The following is a 19,137-nucleotide window of genomic DNA, read 5'->3' as shown; positions in this document are numbered from 1 at the left end:
TGATTCGGAAAACAATGCAAATTATTGTTGTTAATAATGAAAAATAATACGGTTACGTGTTTTAATATTTTCCGATAAAAAAAATTGTCTATAAATAGCAGTAAAGTGTTTTGAAATTTTTAATATGTAATATTCAATTGTAGATAATGGTGTTGATTGGAAAATGAAAATAAATTGAGATCGAAATGTGGGAGGAAATTGAGGCGAGAAATATTGGAAGTTAAAGCAAATAGAAAGGGATATAGGTACATATGCACCTCAACTTTTATAGCCACCAAAATTAGGTCATTAGAAAATTAACGTTTAGAACTCCGGAGAAAATGACGTTTAGATTCTCCACGAGGAAAGCCCGGAATGGGACATTTTGAAAATTCTTTAAAAAGTTCGCGGAGACAGCTCCTAATGAGGTCTCCAAAAATACATGAAAAATCCACATTGAGAACCCTGAATGAGGACTTCAAAAATTCTTTAAATATTCACATTTAGAGTCTTGAATCAGGGTTGTGGGTCCTGAATGAATTCTTCAAAAATTCTTAAAAAAAGATTTCTTAATGAGGTCTTTAAAAATCCTTAAAAAATCACAATTAGAGCTCTGAATGAGGTCTTTAAAATTGTTCTAAAAATTTAATTAGAGAGCCCTGATTGAGGTCTTCACAAATACCTTAAAAATCCACTTTAAGACCTCTGAATGAGGTCTTCGGGATTTTTAAAAAAACACGTTAAGAACAATGAGTGAGGTTCCCAAAAAATCCACGTTGAAAAATCAACGGAGAATTTACGTTTAGATTCTCCACGAGGAAAGCCCGGAATGAGACCTTTTAAAAATCCTCTAAAAAGTTCACGGAGACAGCTCCTAATGAGGTCTCCAAAAATGAATAAACAAATCCACATTGAGAACCCTGAATAAGGTTTTCAAAAATTCTTTAAATATTCACATTTAGAGTCTTGAATCAGGGTTGTGGGTCCTGAATGAATTCTTCAAAAATTCTTAAAAAAAGATTTCTTAATGAGGTCTTTAAAAATCCTTAAAAAATCACAATTGGAGCTCTGAATGAGGTCTTTCAAATTTTTTCTAAAAAATTTAATTAGAGAGCCCTGATTGAGGTATTCACAAATCCATTAAAAATCCACTTTAAGACCTCTGCATGAGGTCTTCGGGATTTTTAAAAAAACACGTTAAGAACAATGAGTGAGGTTCCCAAAAAAATCCACGTTGAAAAATAAAGAAAATTCCACGTGCAAAGCCTTAAATCCGATCTTTAAAAAGTCTTTAAAAAATTCCCCGTTGAGACCCCTGAAGGATGTTTTTAATTAAAAAAAAAACGATTTTAGTCCGAATGAGGATTTTAAAAATTCTATAAAAAATACCCAATAAGAGCCTTGAATAAGGTCTTCCAAACTTGTTTTAAAAAGTCACGTTTTGGGGGTTGGATTTGTTCATTAAAAATTCTTCAAGAAATTAAGTTTAGATAATTGAGTGAAGTTTTGAAAAATTATAAAAAAATTACTTGGAGAGGCCTAAATGAGGTCTTCAAAACTTCTTGGTCATTAAAAATCAATTTTGGTCTAAAAAAATTCCGTAAATAATCCATGTTTAGAGCCTTGGTAGACGTCATCAAAAATTAATTTTTAGGTCTTAAAAATTCTTTAAAAAATCCACGTTTAGAGCCTTGGTAGACGTCATCAAAAATTAATTTTTAGGCCTTAAAAATTCTTTAAAAAATCCACGTTTAGAGCCTTGGTAGACGTCATCAAAAATTAATTTTTAGGTCTTAAAAATTCTTTAAAAAATCCACGTTTAGAGCCGTGGAAGACCTCATTAAAAATCAATTTTTTGGTATAAACAAAATATTTAAAAAATCCACGTTTAGAGCCCGGGAAGACGTCATTAAAAATTCTTTTTTTTGATCTAAAAAATCCAGATTTAGAGCTCTGAAAGAAATTTTTTAAAAAAATCCACGTTTGGGACTTCGAATTGGGTTATGAAAAATTCTTCAAAAAATCCACGTTTGGGGTTTCGGAATAAGATTTTAAAAATCCACGTTTGGGGTTTCGGAATAAGATTTTAAAAATCCACGTTTGTGGCTTTGGATTCGGTCTTTTAAAATTCTTTAAAAAATCCACGTTTGGGACTTCGAATTGGGTCATTAAAAATTCTTCAAACAATCCACGTTTGGGGTTTCGGAATAAGATTTTAAAAATTATTTAAAAAATCTACGTTTGGTGCTCGGATTAGGTCATTAAAATTCTTTAAAAAATTCACGTTTGGGGCTTAGGATTAGTTCATTAAAAACTATTTAAAAATCCACGTTTGGGGATTTGAAATTAGGTCGTTATTTTATTTTAAACCTACGTTTGGGGCTTCGGATTGGGTAATTGAAAATCCTGGTGTATGGCTTCAGATTAGATCATTAAATATTATTTTGTTAAAAATCCGCCTCTGGAGCCCCTGATAATGCCACGAAAACTCAAATATGTATCATTGGAAAATATCATTTTTTAAGTCATTTTATTAGATATGACTAGTAAAAATTCTACTTTGAAGCTTGAATAAGGCTTCTATTTGAAAACGAACCAAAAACATTGACTTTTTTTTCAAATATATATTTTTAATTAGATTATAAGATTATGCTCTCTTTCCCTTCTAATGAACCCCACACTGTCCTCTCTGTTCTCATTGGAAAACTCACAAAAATACAATTGACGAAAAAAAAAGGAAAGTAATTTCACTTTTTTCCCCTCTGGAAATCATTAGAAAAATCGAAAGTTTTTCATTAATGCCATTGTTCTTGGCGACTAATTAATAAAATTAACAACTCATAGCCACTAACTGCAGCCGGCGGGTTTTGTTGTCTGTCACACACAAACAAACTTAAGAAAATGTTAACAAAACGTGTTCTGTTGAAAACATCATCTTTCGGGGCATGTTTTGAAGACAATTTGTTGACAAAATAGCCAAAAACAGAAAGCCATTTGTCATGGCTACAGACTAGAGTTTTGTTAATCGGTCGGTCAGCAAGAGAATCAAATGCCGCCAGCATCAGCTCAAGCTTCATCATCAGCGGCAACGCCATGATGAACAGCAAGATGGCAAGTCATGTTAAATGTCCACTTAGTCGCCTTTAACATACTGAATGTCTATTCGTCCGTCCGTCTGTCTGCCACACACTTAACACCCCAACTTATCAATAATGACGGCTAACATCGATCGATTTTGGGCATTTTGGTCGTCAAACCTGCCGCTATTGTAATTTGGCAAAGACCAGAAAAAAACCCACTGCATAAAAAAAGTATTTTATGCAGGCATTTCTTTTTAAGCAGCATTAAGTTGAGCATTTCAAGAGTCTTTCAAATCAGCTTGTAATTGCGTACAAAACAAAATACAAATTCGCAAAATGACCATAAATGTCCGCAAAAAAATCATATTGGTCAAGTTGCTGTTATGTGATTTGAAATAAAAAAAATCAAAAAAATAATGATGAAATGTCATTTAATCAAACTGCGTTCCTCTAACTGCAACTTAGAAGAACAAAAAAACTTATGGAATCTCTAATAACTGAAATAGGCAAATTCAACTCAATTAAAATTCTAATAATGCTCGGGAATGTGATATTGGAACTTGTTAGGGAAGTTGATATGTTGAAAACCAAATAAATTTTGCATTTTCAATTTGTGATTTTTTGAATATCTGTTTGAAAGACTAATTGTGGCATTTATGAATGATTTTCTTAACTATTTTGAATATTTAATTTTTTAAAATTTTTATGAGTTCTATTTAAGGGAAAACATGTACGGCTCTTGATAATTTCGTTAAAAATTCTATCAAAAATCCACTTTTAGGGCTCTGGATAAGGTCGTTAAAAATTCGAAAAAAATCCACGTTTAGGGCTCTGGATAAGGTCGTTAAAAATTCTTTAAAAAATCCACGTTTAGAGCTCTGGATAAGGTTGTTAAAAATTCGTTAAAAATCCACGTTTAGAGCCCTGGATAAGGTCGTTAACATTTCTTTAAAAATCCTCGTTTGGGGCTTCGGATTAGGTCATTAAAAATTCTTTAAAAAACGCCTTGGAGTATGTCATTAAAAACTCTTTAAAAAATACATGTTTAGGGTTTCGAAAAAGGTCGTTAAAAACTCTTTAAAAAAATAGATGTTTAGGGTTTTGAAAAAGGTCGTTAAAAATTCTTCAAAGAACCCACGTTTATGGCTCTAGATAAAATCGTTGAAAATTCTTTAAAAAATCCACGTTTTGGACTCTGGATAAGGTCGTTAAAAATTCTTTAAAAAAATCCACATTTTGGACTCTGGATAAGGTCGTTAAAAATTCTTTAAAAAATCCACGTTTTGGACTCTGGATAAGGTCGTTAAAAATTCTTTAAAAAAATCCACGTTTTGGACTCTGGATAAGGTCGTTAAAAATTCTTTAAAAAAATCCACGTTTTGGACTCTGGATAAGGTCGTTAAAAATTCTTTAAAAAAATCCACGTTTAGAGCTCTGGATAAGGTCGTTAAAAAATCCACGTTTAGAGCTCTTGATAAGGTCGTTAAAAATTCTTTAAAAAAATCCACGTTTAGAGCTCTGGATAAGGTCGTTAAACATTCTTTAAAAAATATACGTTTAGAGCCCTGGATAAGGTCGTTAAAAATTCTTTAAAAAAATCCACGTTTAGAGCTCTGGATAAGGTCGTTAAAAAATCTTTAAGAAATACACATTTAGAGCCATGGATAAGGTCCTTACAAATCTTTAAAAAATCCACGTTGAGAGCCATGGATAAGGTCCATACAAATCTTTAAAAAAATCCACGTTGTGAGCCATGGATAAGGTCCTTACAAATCTTTAAAAAATCCACGTTGAGAGCCATGGATAAGGTCCTGACAAATCTTTAAAAAATCCACGTTTAGGGCTCTGGATAAAGTCGTTAAAATTTCTCTAAAATATACACGTTAAGGGCTCTGGATAAAATCGTTAAAAATTCTTTAAAAAAATCAGGTATGGAGCTTTGGTCAATGTTTTTTAAAATCCACGTTTAGTGTTCTGAATGTGGAGCCCTATATGGTATCGTTAACAATTCCTGAGAAATGCATTTTAGAGCCCTTTTCCTTTCAAAATTCCACATTTGTAATCCAGAGCGGAACATTAAATATTATTTAAAAAATCTACCTTTACAGTTTGGGATAAAGTCCATAAAATTTATTTAACAAAAAAAAAAAAAAAAACACAGTTATAGAATCATTAAATATTTTTTCCAATTTTCAGATCACTAGCTCTATTGGTTCTCCCAAATCCAAATTGTTCCAAATTTAATAAAATTTATTACACTAAAGTACAAATTTTCAAAACTACCTACATCATACAGTTCAATAAAAAAATTATTTCTGGATTTAAGGATTCCAACTCTATTGGTTTTCATAAAAAAAACTAAAACTAAACTACCCACATTTTTAGTCGTAAAATGCAATAGTAATCTTATTTTCAAAATTCCAGCTTTATTGGTTCACCCAAATCTAGATTGTAACAAATTTAGTACCATTTTGTCTATGTCGTGCACATAAGTACAATTTTCGAAAACTTCTTCCATAGCCCAATTCTAGACTCCGCGGGTAATATTTATTTTGAATTTCAGGATTCCAACTCCATTCGTTCCTTTAAATTCAAATTGTACTAAATTTAGTACCGTTTAGTACTCTTCGTGTATATGAGTACACACTTCCAAAACTAACTCCTTACATCGACTCTACTCCTCAACCGTGATTCCGATTCCGAATTTCAAGCTTTTAGCTCTAAGCGTTCACATGACACGAAATGGTACCAAATGTAGTACATTTTAGTACTTTTCGTACATTTATAGTGGGAACTCTCTAGTACGAATCTCCAAAACTAACCACATTTTTCAGTTCTAGAATGCAATAGCAATCTTCTTTCAAAATTTCCGAATTCCAGGTCTATAGTTTCACCCAAATCGAAATTGTACCAAATTTAGTACTATTTTTTATTTGGTGCACATAAGTACAATATTCGAAAACTTCTTCCATATCCCAATCCAAGACCAGTAATGTCAATTTCTAATTTCAGGATTCCAACTCCATTCGTACCTTCAAATTCAAATTGTACGAAATTTAGTACCGTTTAGTACTCTTCTAAAACTACCTCCTTACATCGACTCTACAGGTCAACCTTGATTCCCATTCCAAAGTTAAATTTTTAGTTCTAACCGTTTATATGATCCGAAATGGTACCAAATTTAGTACATTTTAGTACTTTTTGTACACTTATAGTGCGAAATTCCAAATACCCTCTAGTACTTCTATCCCCCTCCTACTAAAGTAACTCTCATTCCAAATTTAAGAGTTCTAGCCCTACTGCTTTCTCAAATACAAAGGGTATTTTATTTAGTACCTTTTAATAATTTCCGTACTGTTCTAGAACGAATTTCCCAAAACCCAGCCGTATCTGACCCCTTCGGTCCAAAAGTGACCCTCATCTAAAATTTCAAGATTCAACTTCAACCGTTTCGTCTGGGCGTTGATGAATCGTTAGAATAGATAAACGGACATTGGCTGGGAGTATTAATCTGACAGCCTAAACGACGCATACTTTTTAGTAAATTTTGGAATATTTTTTTGTTTCGAAATTATTGAGGAATTCACATCTCATTTCTCTAAGTGCACACACGTCTATCGTTCTATTTGGTTTTGCATAACTATAAATACAATGTTCTCAGCGAAAGCCAAGTTTGTTTAGTTTAATCCACAGCTGAGTGAATATAGCTTACGGCGAACTTTAGAATATCGGCAAAGGCAGATTGAAACGTAAAGTGAATAAATAATACGATTAAATAATTATTCGACAAAAATGTGGGAATAAAATATTAACAAACAAATATAAACAACGTATGGACCAAGTGGTAGAAACAAACTTTTTAAAGCCACCACTACAAGAGATTACCTTCTACGTTTAATTAATTATATATTATAATAATATTATAATAATAAAATCAAAATAAACTAAAAATAAATAAATTTTGATTGAATATAAATAAATAGTAAATGCTTAAAAACAATTAAAAATAATAACGAAACGCTATAGTTCTTCTCTCAATAGCCTCTTTACGCTCTCACCTTTTGTTAAATGAAAAAATCTCTTATTTCTCAAAAGAGAGTCACCGTGCCTAGACAAATTTCTCCTTTTAAAGGTGTTTATTTGAGAAAGAGAAAAAGAGAATCATAACTTCATCAAACGGTTAAAATCTGATCAGATATATATGTTAATTTTTCTAGAGGTGTTTTGAATTTTAATGACGTATATTTATGACGTCGTAATATGTTTTGAAACAATGTTTACGTGTGGATCTTGTCACATAGAACTTTAATTACTATGCTTCCCTTTCTAGCCCGTCTAGGGGGTGTCTCTAACGAAAAAAATCTATAATTGATAATTTCTTATCGTTTGAAGAGCGGGTTTTTTCATTTTTTTTAAATAATCTAACAAAACATACTCTAGTGTCATTTCGCGTGTATATAAACAATGAAAACCATGCAAAGTAACTTTTTTATTAGTTTGATTTCAGACCGAGTACTTGTGTACGGAAAATAATTTGTCCATAAAAATGAGCTATTATAATGACGATGAATTAACGGCACCCGATTGGATAAACAAAGAATTTTTGGAAGAGGTTCTCGGTAATTATGAGAACAATGGGCCACTTGAGGTAATGAAAATTTTGTAAAAATTAAAAAAAAAAAAATAAATAAATAAATAAAATAATTATATTTCCAATATCATTTAGGTGTTGAAATTCGACATGAGTCCCGCCAGCATGAAGGGAGATCATTATGCCAGTGCCATGTTCCGTTGCAAGGTCGAATATCGTTTCTTGGACAAGCAGCCTGCCGAAGTTAAAACTATATCGCTGATTATCAAAACTCTTCCCGTTGCCGAAGGCATGAAACGTGAAATGTTAATGGAGAGTAAAGTATTTGAAACTGAAATCGAAATGTATACCCAGGCATTGCCAAAGATTTCGAAAATTTTGGCACAATGCGGAGAGCCTACAACGTTATCGGCTGAGTAAGATATGCACATAAAAAAATGATTTTTTTATATCCTCAGCCACATGGTTACAGAGGCTACGGCCAAAACGTGCCTTATCGAAATAATGGTTTAAGACCCTAGTTCCATTTTGACTAAATCCATTTAAGGGCATTTGGATGTCTGTCCATCTCCATGCTGGCGAATGCTCACGATATCTCTCAAAGAGAGTATCCTATTTGATCCAAACTTGGTACATCGTATTATTATTATCAAACTTAGATCGAGTTCGGAGATGGGTCATAAAGGTCCGTTCCTTCTGATACCTCTCCCACAAAAGGTCAAAATATTCACAGAAAATAATTTAGCTCATAGAACAAGCAAAGATCACTCGATTTTCTGCAAACTTTGCAAGTTTTAGGTGCAAAATAGGACAATGTCGGTCCCCTCCATCAAGTACCTCCCCCCAAAGGGTCAAAGTTTTGAATATTTATAACTGATATAAAATGTGAAATAGGAGCCCAATTGTCTTCAAATTTCCCAAATCTCAATATTTCTACCAAAACAAGGTCTGGTGTGAAGATAATAGATATCGACTCTCTCCTTCTGGTACCACCCCCCACAAAGAGTTAGAATTTGGATATCCAAATGCTCATAAAACGCGGAACTAGCATCCGATTACTTTCAAACTCGGCACATGCCAATATTTCTATGAACACAAGATCTGGTGTGAAAATAGAAAATATCGGCCTGCTTCTTCTGGTACTTAACCCGCAAAGGGGTCAATCTTTTGAATAACCATGAGGCTCGTAAAAAGCAAAATAATCATCCGACTCTCTTCTAATTTCACACATCCCAATATTTCTTCCGACACAAGATCTGGTGTGAAGATGATAAATATCGGACTACTCCTTCTGCTACCTTCCCCACAAAGGGGTGAAAGTTTTGAATAATTTATTTAAATTCGAAATAGGCATCAAATTATCTTAAAATTTCACAAATCCCAACATTTCTTCCGACACAAGATCTGGTGTAAAGATAGAATATATCGACCTACTCCTTCTGGTACTTCCCCCACAAGGGGTCAAAATTTTAAATAATCATGAGACTCATAAAATGACAAATAAGCATTCGATTCTCTTGAAATTTCACATATTCCAATATATCTTCCAACATAAGACAACTCCTACGGAACCTCCCTCACATAAAGGGTCAGCAGTTTAAATAATCATAACGCAAGTCAACATTTACATTTAAATAAACAGACATTGGCTGAGGCTATACTCAGTCGGTAATACCGACTGCTACTTTTTTACCCTGTTTTATTTCCCTTTCTAGAATCATTTATTACTCCCTGAGTCCCAACAAGGTCATCATTTTCCAAGACCTTTGTGAACTGGGCTACGATACGGTGCGTGGTCGTTGTCTTACCGAAGATGAAGTCAAACAAGTCTACACCAAATTGGCCAAGTTACATGCTGTGTCCTACATGTTGGGCCATAGTGAAACACCTGATGTGGTCACCAAATACCAAGAAGGTTTCATGAGCTTGAGTATGCCGATGGTGAAAAGTCTACTCGCAAATGGTCTAAAGAATTTCATCAATGTCCTGGAATCGCATGAGGAGCTGAAAATCTATGTGGACAAGGCCAAAGCAATGCAAAATGAAATTGAGCCGGCGTGCAAGGATCTCTTCAATGCCTATCGTCTGAATAAGGGTCAGGGTGATATTTTCGTTTTGAATCACGGCGATTTTCACATGAAGAATTTAATGTTCAAATTCGATGCTCACAATCAAATGGAGGATATGATAATGGTGGATTTTCAAATCAGTTGCTATGCTCCGTCGGTCATTGATTTGCTGTACTCCCAGTTTTTGATACTCGATGCGGAAATGCGTTTGAGACGCCATGAATTTATGCAGTATTATTTCAGTGAATTCTTGAGAATTCTCAAGAAAATCAATTATCAGGGAAAATTGCCCAAGTATTCGGATTTTCAAATTTCGTCATTGAAATACCGGCATTTTGGTGGGAAATTTTTTAATTTTTGTAATTTTTAATTTTTAATTATTTGTTTTTTTTTTCTCAGTAATTTATATGGTTGTGGTTATGCTGCCCATGGTCGTCGATTTCATGGGCAAATCTGTGGAGGAATTAAAGGACACCGACATCAATGAACTGCTTGAAAATCCCGAAGTCAACGCCCTGAACTATAAACTACCCGTCTATGCCGAGGAACTGAAGAGATTTCTGCCTCAGCTTTTGAATGAAGGCTATATGGATTAGAAGTACGTTTTTAGGAGTATAGGGCGATGTAAATAAAGTTTAAAAACAAATTTTTATTAAAAAAAGTTCATACAAAACCAGAAAAAGAGCAAGGACTTTAATTTGCTCAATATTAAATTTTTTATGGAGAGATATGAAAATCTCGATCTAAGAGGAAAATGCGGAAACTATTTAAAATGTCAAAAAATCTGTCTATATAAAACTGTAGTGAAATATCCGACAGCCTTCCTGAAGATCAACGCTTAGATGAAAAGACGGGAGCTGGAACTTTAAAATTTTGGCGTATGCGTGTTTTTGGAAATCCGTATCAAAAGGGTACGAAAATTACAAAAATGTACTACAAATTGACTGCTTTGTATTGGACAAATGGAATGAGCTAGAATTCGAAAAATTTGCAATGAGAGTCACTGATAGAGTGCAGGAAAGATGTACCAAATTATTTATGGAAATTCCAACTTTGAGGTAACGAAAACTTCCAAAATGGTACTAAGCTTCGGAAATGGTACCATTTGGTATTATGTGATCGCATAGAGCTAAAAACTTGAAATTTGGTATCAGAATCAAGGTTGGAAATTAAGGTTTGCTATATCCAGGTGGAATTGGAAATGTGTACTAAGTGTGCGAAATGTACAATATGGTACTAAATTTGGAACAGTTTTGTTTTGGGGGGAATGGATAAAGCGGAAATTTTGAAATGTTGTATTGGCGTTTATCTATGTGGTATAATCAAGGTTGGAAAGTAATTTTGATATGTGATGGTGATTTTGGAGAGGTATACTAAGTGAGCGAACTGTACTAAATGGTACTAAATTTGGTAAAGTTTGGTTTAGGGCGATCTGGTAAAGCAGAAATGTTGAAATTTTGTATTGCGGTCCCCATTGGTGGTAGATTTGTGATAAAGAAATGGTTTTGGAAACTTGTACAACAAGTGCACGAAAAGTACTAAATAGTACTATATTTGGTACAATGTGGTATTGGGTGAACAGATGTGCTTGAAATCTGAAATTTGCTATCAGGGTCGCTATTTATGTGTAGCGCGGACAAATGGAGGTGTTGCCGGAAATGTGTACTATAATTGTACGAAAAGTACTAAATAGTACTATATGTGGCATTGTGTTAAAGAAAGAGAGAAAATGTTGAATTTTGATATTTAGATTGCTGATGGTATCTGTTTTTGAGATTTGGTGGTGGTTTGGAAATGTGTACTTTATTGGTACGAAAAGTACTAAATGGTACAAAATTTGGTATTGGGTGAAGGAATAGGGCAGGAAGCCTCAAAATTGATATTGTGGTCTCTGTTGGTATCTTGGATTGAAATATGGAAAAATTTTGAAAATGAGTACTAAATTTATACGAAAAGTTCTAAATAGTACTAAATTTGGTATTGGTTGAAGAGATAGAGATAACATTTTGAAATTTGATGTTTAGAGTGCTGATGATATCTTGGATTGAGATATGAAAGGGGGTTTGAAAAGGTGTCCTATATATTTGTGCGAAAAAGTACTAAATAGTACTAAATTTCGTTTGGGTGAAGAGTAGGGCAGGAAGTCTCAAATTTGATATTGTGGTCTCTGTTGGTATCTGAAATTGAGATATGAAACGATTTTGCAAATGAGTTCTAAATTTTTACGAAAAGTACTAAATAGTACTAAATTTGGTATTGGTTGAAGAGATAGAGATAAAATTTTGAAATTTGAAATTTAGTGTACTGTTTGTATCTTGGATTGAGATATGAAAGGGGAAATTCCTATGGAAAAAAGTCCATCCCCGGGGATGGAAATTTTTCCTATGGAAAAAAGTCCATCCCCGGGGATGGAAATTTTTCCTATGGAAAAAAGTCCATCCCCGGGGATGGAAATTTTTCCTATGGAAAAAAGTCCATCCCCGGGGATGGAAATTTTTCCTATGGAAAAAAGTCCATCCCCGGGGATGGAAATTTTTCCTATGGAAAAAAGTCCATCCCCGGGGATGGAAATTTTTCCTATGGAAAAAAGTCCATCCCCGGGGATGGAAATTTTTCCTATGGAAAAAAGTCCATCCCCGGGGATGGAAATTTTTCCTATGGAAAAAAGTCCATCCCCGGGGATGGAAATTTTTCCTATGGAAAAAAGTCCATCCCCGGGGATGGAAATTTTTCCTATGGAAAAAAGTCCATCCCCGAGGATGGAAATTTTTCCTATGGAAAAAAGTCCATCCCCGGGGATGGAAATTTTTCCTATGGAAAAAAGTCCATCCCCGGGGATGGAAATTTTTCCTATGGAAAAAAGTCCATCCCCGGGGATGGAAATTTTTCCTATGGAAAAAAGTCCATCCCCGGGGATGGAAATTTTTCCTATGGAAAAAAGTCCATCCCCGGGGATGGAAATTTTTCCTATGGAAAAAAGTCCATCCCCGGGGATGGAAATTTTTCCTATGGAAAAAAGTCCTATGGAAAAAAGTCCATCCCCGGGGATGGAAATTTTTCCTATGGATGGAATTTTTTCCTATGGAAAAAAGAAAAAAAATTTTCCTATGGAAAAAAGTCCATCCCCGAGGATGGATATTTTTCCTATGGATAAAGTCCATCCCCGGAGTTTTTTTTCGAGAGGTTTATAACCGATAGCAATTTTTTTTCCATCCCCGGGTTTGGACTTTTTTCCATAGGAAAAAAATTCATCCCCGGGGTTGGACTTTTTTCCATAGGAACAAGTTCATCCTCGATGGGTTTTTTCCATAGGAAAAAAATTCATCCCGGGAAGGATGGACTTTTTTCTATAGGAAAAAAATTCATCCCGGGGATGGACTTTTATCCATAGGAAAAAATCATCCCGGGAATGGACTATTTTCCATAGGAAAAAAAAATAATCCCGGGAATGGACTTTTTCCATAGAAAAAAAAATCATCCCAGGGATGGACTTTTTTCCATAGGAAAAAAATTCATCCCGGATGGATGGACTTTTATCCATGGGAAAAAAATCATCCCCGGGATGGACTTTTTTCCATAGGATTCAATAATTCTCCCATAAAAAAATTTATCGAGAATGACCTTGCAAATTTCGACTCTATGATTCATTTGGGTCACTACAAATGATATTGGCCCGATAGTGGCTCGAATTAGAAGTCTATATTTGATATCTTATCAGAAAAATTGCTATCGGTTATAAACCTCTTGAAAAAAAAAAAAAAACAACTAATCAGTAGTAGTTGAAATTGTCTGTTCCACAATTATTTTTTCTCAGTTTAGTTAAAACATCTGCCTAGAAAGCAATAACTATTGTTGATCTTTAAAATTAAAAAAAAAAATAAATAAAAAAATGAAAAAAGGAAATAATAAAAAAACGAAGATGAATTGGTTGCACCCGATTGGATAAACAAGGAATTTTTGGAAAAAGTTTTAAGGGAATACAAAAATAATGAACAAGTTGAGGTAGGTTTGATGCTTGAATTGAAATCTGATTTAAAAAAAAACTTCCTTTAGATTCTCAAATTCGAACTAAGTCCGGCCAGCATGAAAGGTGACCACTATGCGAGTGTCATGTTTCGCTGTAAAGTGGAATATTGCCTGGGAGCTAATTCGATATCCAAAAAATCATTGATCATAAAAACCATGCCCAGTATTGAGGGTATGAAGCAAGAACTTTTAAAGGAATCGAAAGTTTTCGAAACTGAAATTGGCATGTACACTGAAGCTTTGCCAAAAATTGGGCAAATTTTAAAAGAAAGTGGGGAAACAGGGGAATTGGCAGCGCGGTAAGTAATTTTTATACCCTACACCACATAGTGGTAAGGGTATTATGTCTTTGTGCATTTGTTTGTAACATGGAGAAGGAAACGAGATAGACCCATAGTTACTTTTGAGAACCTTCATAGAATCACTTTCTGAGTCGATTCATGCATGTCCGTCCGTCTGTCCGTCCGTCCGTCTGTCCATGTATTCTTGTGAACAAAATGCAGGTCGCATTTATTATCCGATTGAGATGAAATTTTCCAAACAATCTTTTTTTGGCCCAAGGACGAACCCTATTGAAATTGGTGAGAATCGGATCAAATTTAGATATAGCTCCCATATATATCTTCTTCCGATTTCGGGTTAAATGTGCACCAAATGTCCACTATCAGTCCAAATTACCTGAATTTTGGCACACCCAACCGAGTTCGGCCTAGAAGCAAGTATATCAAATTTGGAGAAAATCGGTTCAGATATAGCTATAGCTCCCATATATATCTTTCATCCGATTTTATCTTTAAGTCCCTAACATTCCTACTATGCACTCCACAACCGTGATATTTGGTACCAGGTATTAGATGGAGCACAGAAATAGCTGTTTTAAATTTTATCGAAATCGGTTCAGATTTGGATATAGCTCCCATATATATCTTCATCCGATTTCGGGTTAATTGACCACCAAATGGCCAATATCAGCCCAAATGGCCCGAATTTTGACACATATGACCGAGATTAGCCTTAAAGCAAATACAACAAATTTAGAGAAAATCGGTTCAGAAACAGCTATAGCTCCCATATATATGTTTTATCCGATTTGGTGTTTAAGCCTCTCACATTCGTAATATGCACTCCACAAGAATGATATTTCAGATTAGGATATAGCTCCCATATATATCTTCATCCGATTTCGGGTTAATTGTGCACCAAATGGCCGATATAAGTCCAAATGGACTGAATTTTATTACATCGGACCAAATTCAGCCTAGAAGCAAGTATATCAAATTTGGTGAAAATCGGTTCAGATATAGATATAGCAACCATATATATGTTTCATCCGATTTAGTGTTTTAGTCCCATACATTCGTAATATTCACTCCACAACCGTGATATTTGGTACCAGGTATTAGATGGAGCACAGGAACAGCTGTTTTAAATTTTATCGAAATCGGTTCAGATTTGGATATAGCTCCCATATATTTCTTCATCCGATTTCGGGTTAAATGTGCACTAAATGGTCAATATCAGCCCAAATCACCTGAATTTTCGTACATAAGAGCGAATTCAGTCTAGAAGCTAATACGTAAAATTTGGAGAAACCCGGTTCAGAGATAGCTATAGAATTAGATAGAATTAGATAGATTTTGATTTTGTACCAAATATCTCATAGAGCTCTGAAATGCCCTGTATAAACCTTTTTACGAGAGCTCTACTAAATATGCATAGTGGTGTAGGGTATCATATAGTCGGCCCCGCCCGACTTTTGAGCTTTCCTTACTGGTTTTCTACTAAAATTCAAGGAACTAATTTGGATGTCCTTAGAATAATTTACCACTCCTTGTCCCCGCACAAAATCATCATACTCGAGGACCTTTGCGAACTGGGCTATGATACGATACGTGGCCGCCTCCTAAATGCCGCTGAAGTCAAGGCGGTTTATTCAAAGTTGGCCAAGATACATGCCGTGTCCTTTATGCTGGGCCACACTGAAAATCACCAGGTTGTCACGAAATTCCAAGATGGCTTCATGAGTATAAGCATTCCTCTGTTAAAGGACCTTGTGACAAATGGTTTTAACAATTTTATTGATTTAATGGCATCCTATCCGGAATTTGAAGTCTATCGGGAAAAATTCGAAACACTTCAACACGATGTCCTGCCGCTGTGCAAGGATCTATTTAATGCCTTCATCAATGGTGAACAGGGGATATTTGTTTTAAATCATGGAGATTTTCATATGAAAAATCTAATGTTTAAATTCAACAAGCAATCGGGGGAAATGGAGGATGTAATTTTGTTGGATTATCAGGCCAGCTGTTTTGGTCCCTCCAACATTGATTTGCTGTATTCATAATTTCTGATGTTAAGTCCGGAACTGCGTATGAAACGTAATGAATTATGCGACATTATTTCATGGAGTTTTCCAGGATATTGAAGAAAATTAATTTTAAGGGGCATGTGTCCAAGTATTCGGAATTTCAAATGTCGGCGCTGAAATATCGACATTTTGGTGAGTAACGAAATAAAAAATTTTCTAAAGAAAAAAATTTCTATGAAAAAAACTCCATCCCTGAGAATGGAAATTTTTACTATGAAAAAAAAATTCTATCACCGGGGATGGAAATTTTTCCTATGGAAAAACCCCCATCCCCGGGGATGAAACATTTTTCCTATGGAAAAAAACTCCATCCCCGGGGATGGAAATTATTTTCCTATTGAAAAAACTCCATCCCCGGGGATGGAAATTATTTTCCTATGGAAAAAACTCCATCCCCGGGGATGGAAATTATTTTCCTATGGAAAAAACTTCATCCCCGGGGATGGAAATTATTTTCCTATGGAAAAAACTCCATCCCCGGGGATGGAAATTATTTTCCTATGGAAAAAACTTCATCCCCGGGGATGGAAATTATTTTCCTATGGAAAAAACTCCATCCCCGGGGATGGAAATTATTTTCCTATGGAAAAAACTCCATCCCCGGGGATGGAAATTATTTTCCTATGGAAAAAACTCCATCCCCGAGAATGGAAATTTTTCCTATGGAAAAAACTCCATCCCCGGGGATGGAAATTATTTTCCTATGGAAAAAACTCCATTCCCGGGATGGAAATTATTTTCCTATGGAAAAAACTCCATCCCCGGGGATGGAAATTATTTTCCTATGGAAAAAACTCCATCCCCGGGGATGGAAATTATTTTCCTATGGAAAAAACTCCATCCCCGGGGATGGAAATTATTTTCCTATGGAAAAAACTCCATCCTCGGGGATGGAAATTTTTCCTATGGAAAAAACTCCATCCTCGGGAATGGAAATTTTTCCTATGGAAAAAACTCCATCCTCGGGGATGACAAATTTTTCCTATGGAAAAAACTCCATCCCCGGGGATGGAAATTATTTTCCTATGGAAAAATCTCCATTCCCGGGGATGGAAATTATTTTCCTATGGAAAAAACTCCATCCCCGGGGATGGAAATTATTTTCCTATGGAAAAAACTCCATCCCCGGGGATGGAAATTATTTTCCTATGGAAAAAACTCCATCCCCGGGGATGGAATTTTTTCCTATGGACAAAACCCCATTCCCAGGGATGGAATTTTTTCCTATGGAAAAAACCCCATCCCCAGGGATGGAAATTTTTCCTATGGAAAAAACCCCATCCCCAGGGATGGAAATTATTTTCCTATGGAAAAAACTCCATCCCCGGGGATGGCAATTATTTTCCTATGGAAAAAACTCCATCCCAGGGGATGGAAATTATTTTCCTTAGGAAAAAACTCCATCCCCGGGGATGGAAATTATTTTCCTATGGAAAAAACTCCATCTCCGGGGATGGAAATTATTTTCCTATGGAAAAAACTCCATCCCCGGGGATGGAAATTATTTTCCTATGGAAAAAACTCCATCCCCGGGGATGGAAATTTCCGATCGTTTCGGTATTTTGGTGATTTAAGCGACATTATACGTCAGAATTGTTTCGAATTTGGTATTTGAAGTTCGTAATGAATACTACAGCCTGAGACAGAAAATTGTCTTTGCAGGTCAACATGTTCGTATAGCCCCCATATAATTGTACCTCCTTATTTTGCGGTATTTTGGTGATTTAAACGACATTATTCGCCGGAATTGTTTCAGATTTGGTATTTGAAGTTCATAATAGATGCTACAGCCTATGACAGAAAATTGCCGACGTAGGTCCACGCCTTCGTATAGTCCCCATAAATAATTGTACCTCCCTATTTTCGGTATTTTGGTGATTTAAGCGACATTATTCAACGGAATTATTTCAAATTTGGTATTTGAAGTTCGTAATGGATACTACAGTCTGAGACAGAAAATTGTCTGTCCACGTCCACGTCACCGTATAGCCCCCATATAAGTGTACCTCCCTATTTTCGGTATTTTGGTGATTTAAGCGACATTATTCACCGCAAATGTTTCAAATTTGGTATTTGAAATTCGTTTCCGCGTATATCCACGCCTTCGTATAACCCTCATATGACGGTACCTTCCGATATTCGGTATTTTAATGAATTTAGCGTCATTATTCACCGATTTTTTTTTCAAGTTTAGCATTTGAATATTGTAATGGCTTTTTTACAAAAGTTGTCTATGCAGGTCTACTTCGTGTTATAGAACTTAATATAATGGCTACATTCGGTATTTTTAAGATTTTAACAGAATTTTTAACGAATTTTATTTTGTTGAAAATTGCCAAATTCGTTATAAATGGTGAAGGGTATTCAATGTTCGACCCGGCCGAACTTATAGCTTTTTTACTTGTTTTTTAATGAAAAGATGATGTTTTTATCGAGAATATGTTTCAATTTTTTGCAGCTATCTATGTCCTCGTGGTTATATATCCCATGGTTGCTGGCTTTTGGGATAAACCTGTTGAGGAGTTGAAGGATACGAATACCGCTGAAATGATTGAAAACCCTGACATGCTTGCAACCACCTACAAGAGACCAGAATTTGTCGAGGAAATGCGTCAATTGTTGCCGATGCTATTGAATGAGGGTTATCTGGACTAAGTTCTTTTTGTTAAATTCATGGAAAATTAATAAAAAAACATTTCAAATTTTTTTTTTCAAATTTTTTTGTTGTGTTTAAAAGAGAAAAAATAGATTTTAATAAATTTTTAAACTCCTTATCGGATATGAAATATTTTTGAGCTTTTCATTGCTATCAAAGTGTTTCACATTGAATTTCGCGTCAACCTTAAAATTGGGTTAAAGTCATTTCGCCCTTCAAAAAAATGAAGGCATGCATATGTCTGCCTTTGTGTAGGCCCAAATCATGGCTGCAACAGCTGCCACAGAAAATCTAAACCAAAAAAAAGGCCATGTCGTTTAATTTCATTTCATTTTGGTTTTGATGCACGGCTGACAAATAACAAT

The 19,137-nt window shown here is 34.8% G+C and overlaps 2 protein-coding genes across 4 annotated transcripts; both read left to right on the top strand.

Moving 5' to 3' along the window:
- Nucleotides 1-6,737: 6,737 nt before the first annotated feature.
- Nucleotides 6,738-10,365, top strand: LOC131800647 (uncharacterized). 3 transcript variants are annotated; one of them, XM_059118196.1, is made up of 5 exons: nt 6,738-6,813; nt 7,556-7,707; nt 7,786-8,066; nt 9,366-10,057; nt 10,119-10,365. In XM_059118196.1, the coding sequence occupies exons 2-5, from the start codon at nt 7,606-7,608 to the stop codon at nt 10,313-10,315; spliced, it is 1,272 nt and encodes a 423-aa protein (XP_058974179.1). In that variant the 5' UTR covers nt 6,738-6,813; nt 7,556-7,605; the 3' UTR covers nt 10,316-10,365. The 3 variants fall into 3 exon arrangements, with proteins under 3 accessions (XP_058974179.1, XP_058974180.1, XP_058974178.1); XM_059118197.1 differs by having other exon boundaries at nt 6,740-6,808; nt 7,567-7,707; XM_059118195.1 differs by having other exon boundaries at nt 6,740-6,808.
- Nucleotides 10,366-13,637: 3,272 nt separating this feature from the next.
- On the top strand, nt 13,638-18,795 carry LOC101889389 (uncharacterized). The gene is made up of 4 exons (XM_059132283.1): nt 13,638-13,721; nt 13,773-14,044; nt 15,561-16,248; nt 18,575-18,795. The coding sequence occupies exons 2-3, from the start codon at nt 13,803-13,805 to the stop codon at nt 16,090-16,092; spliced, it is 774 nt and encodes a 257-aa protein (XP_058988266.1). The 5' UTR covers nt 13,638-13,721; nt 13,773-13,802; the 3' UTR covers nt 16,093-16,248; nt 18,575-18,795.
- The last annotated feature ends 342 nt before the right edge of the window (nt 18,796-19,137 follow it).

Source organism: Musca domestica, unplaced genomic scaffold (genome assembly GCF_030504385.1).
Source record: "Musca domestica strain aabys unplaced genomic scaffold, Musca_domestica.polishedcontigs.V.1.1 12, whole genome shotgun sequence".
Taxonomy (NCBI): Eukaryota; Metazoa; Arthropoda; class Insecta; order Diptera; family Muscidae; genus Musca; species Musca domestica.
The sequence above is the reverse complement of the archived record's forward strand: the minus strand, read 5'-3'. Positions and strand labels throughout refer to the sequence as shown.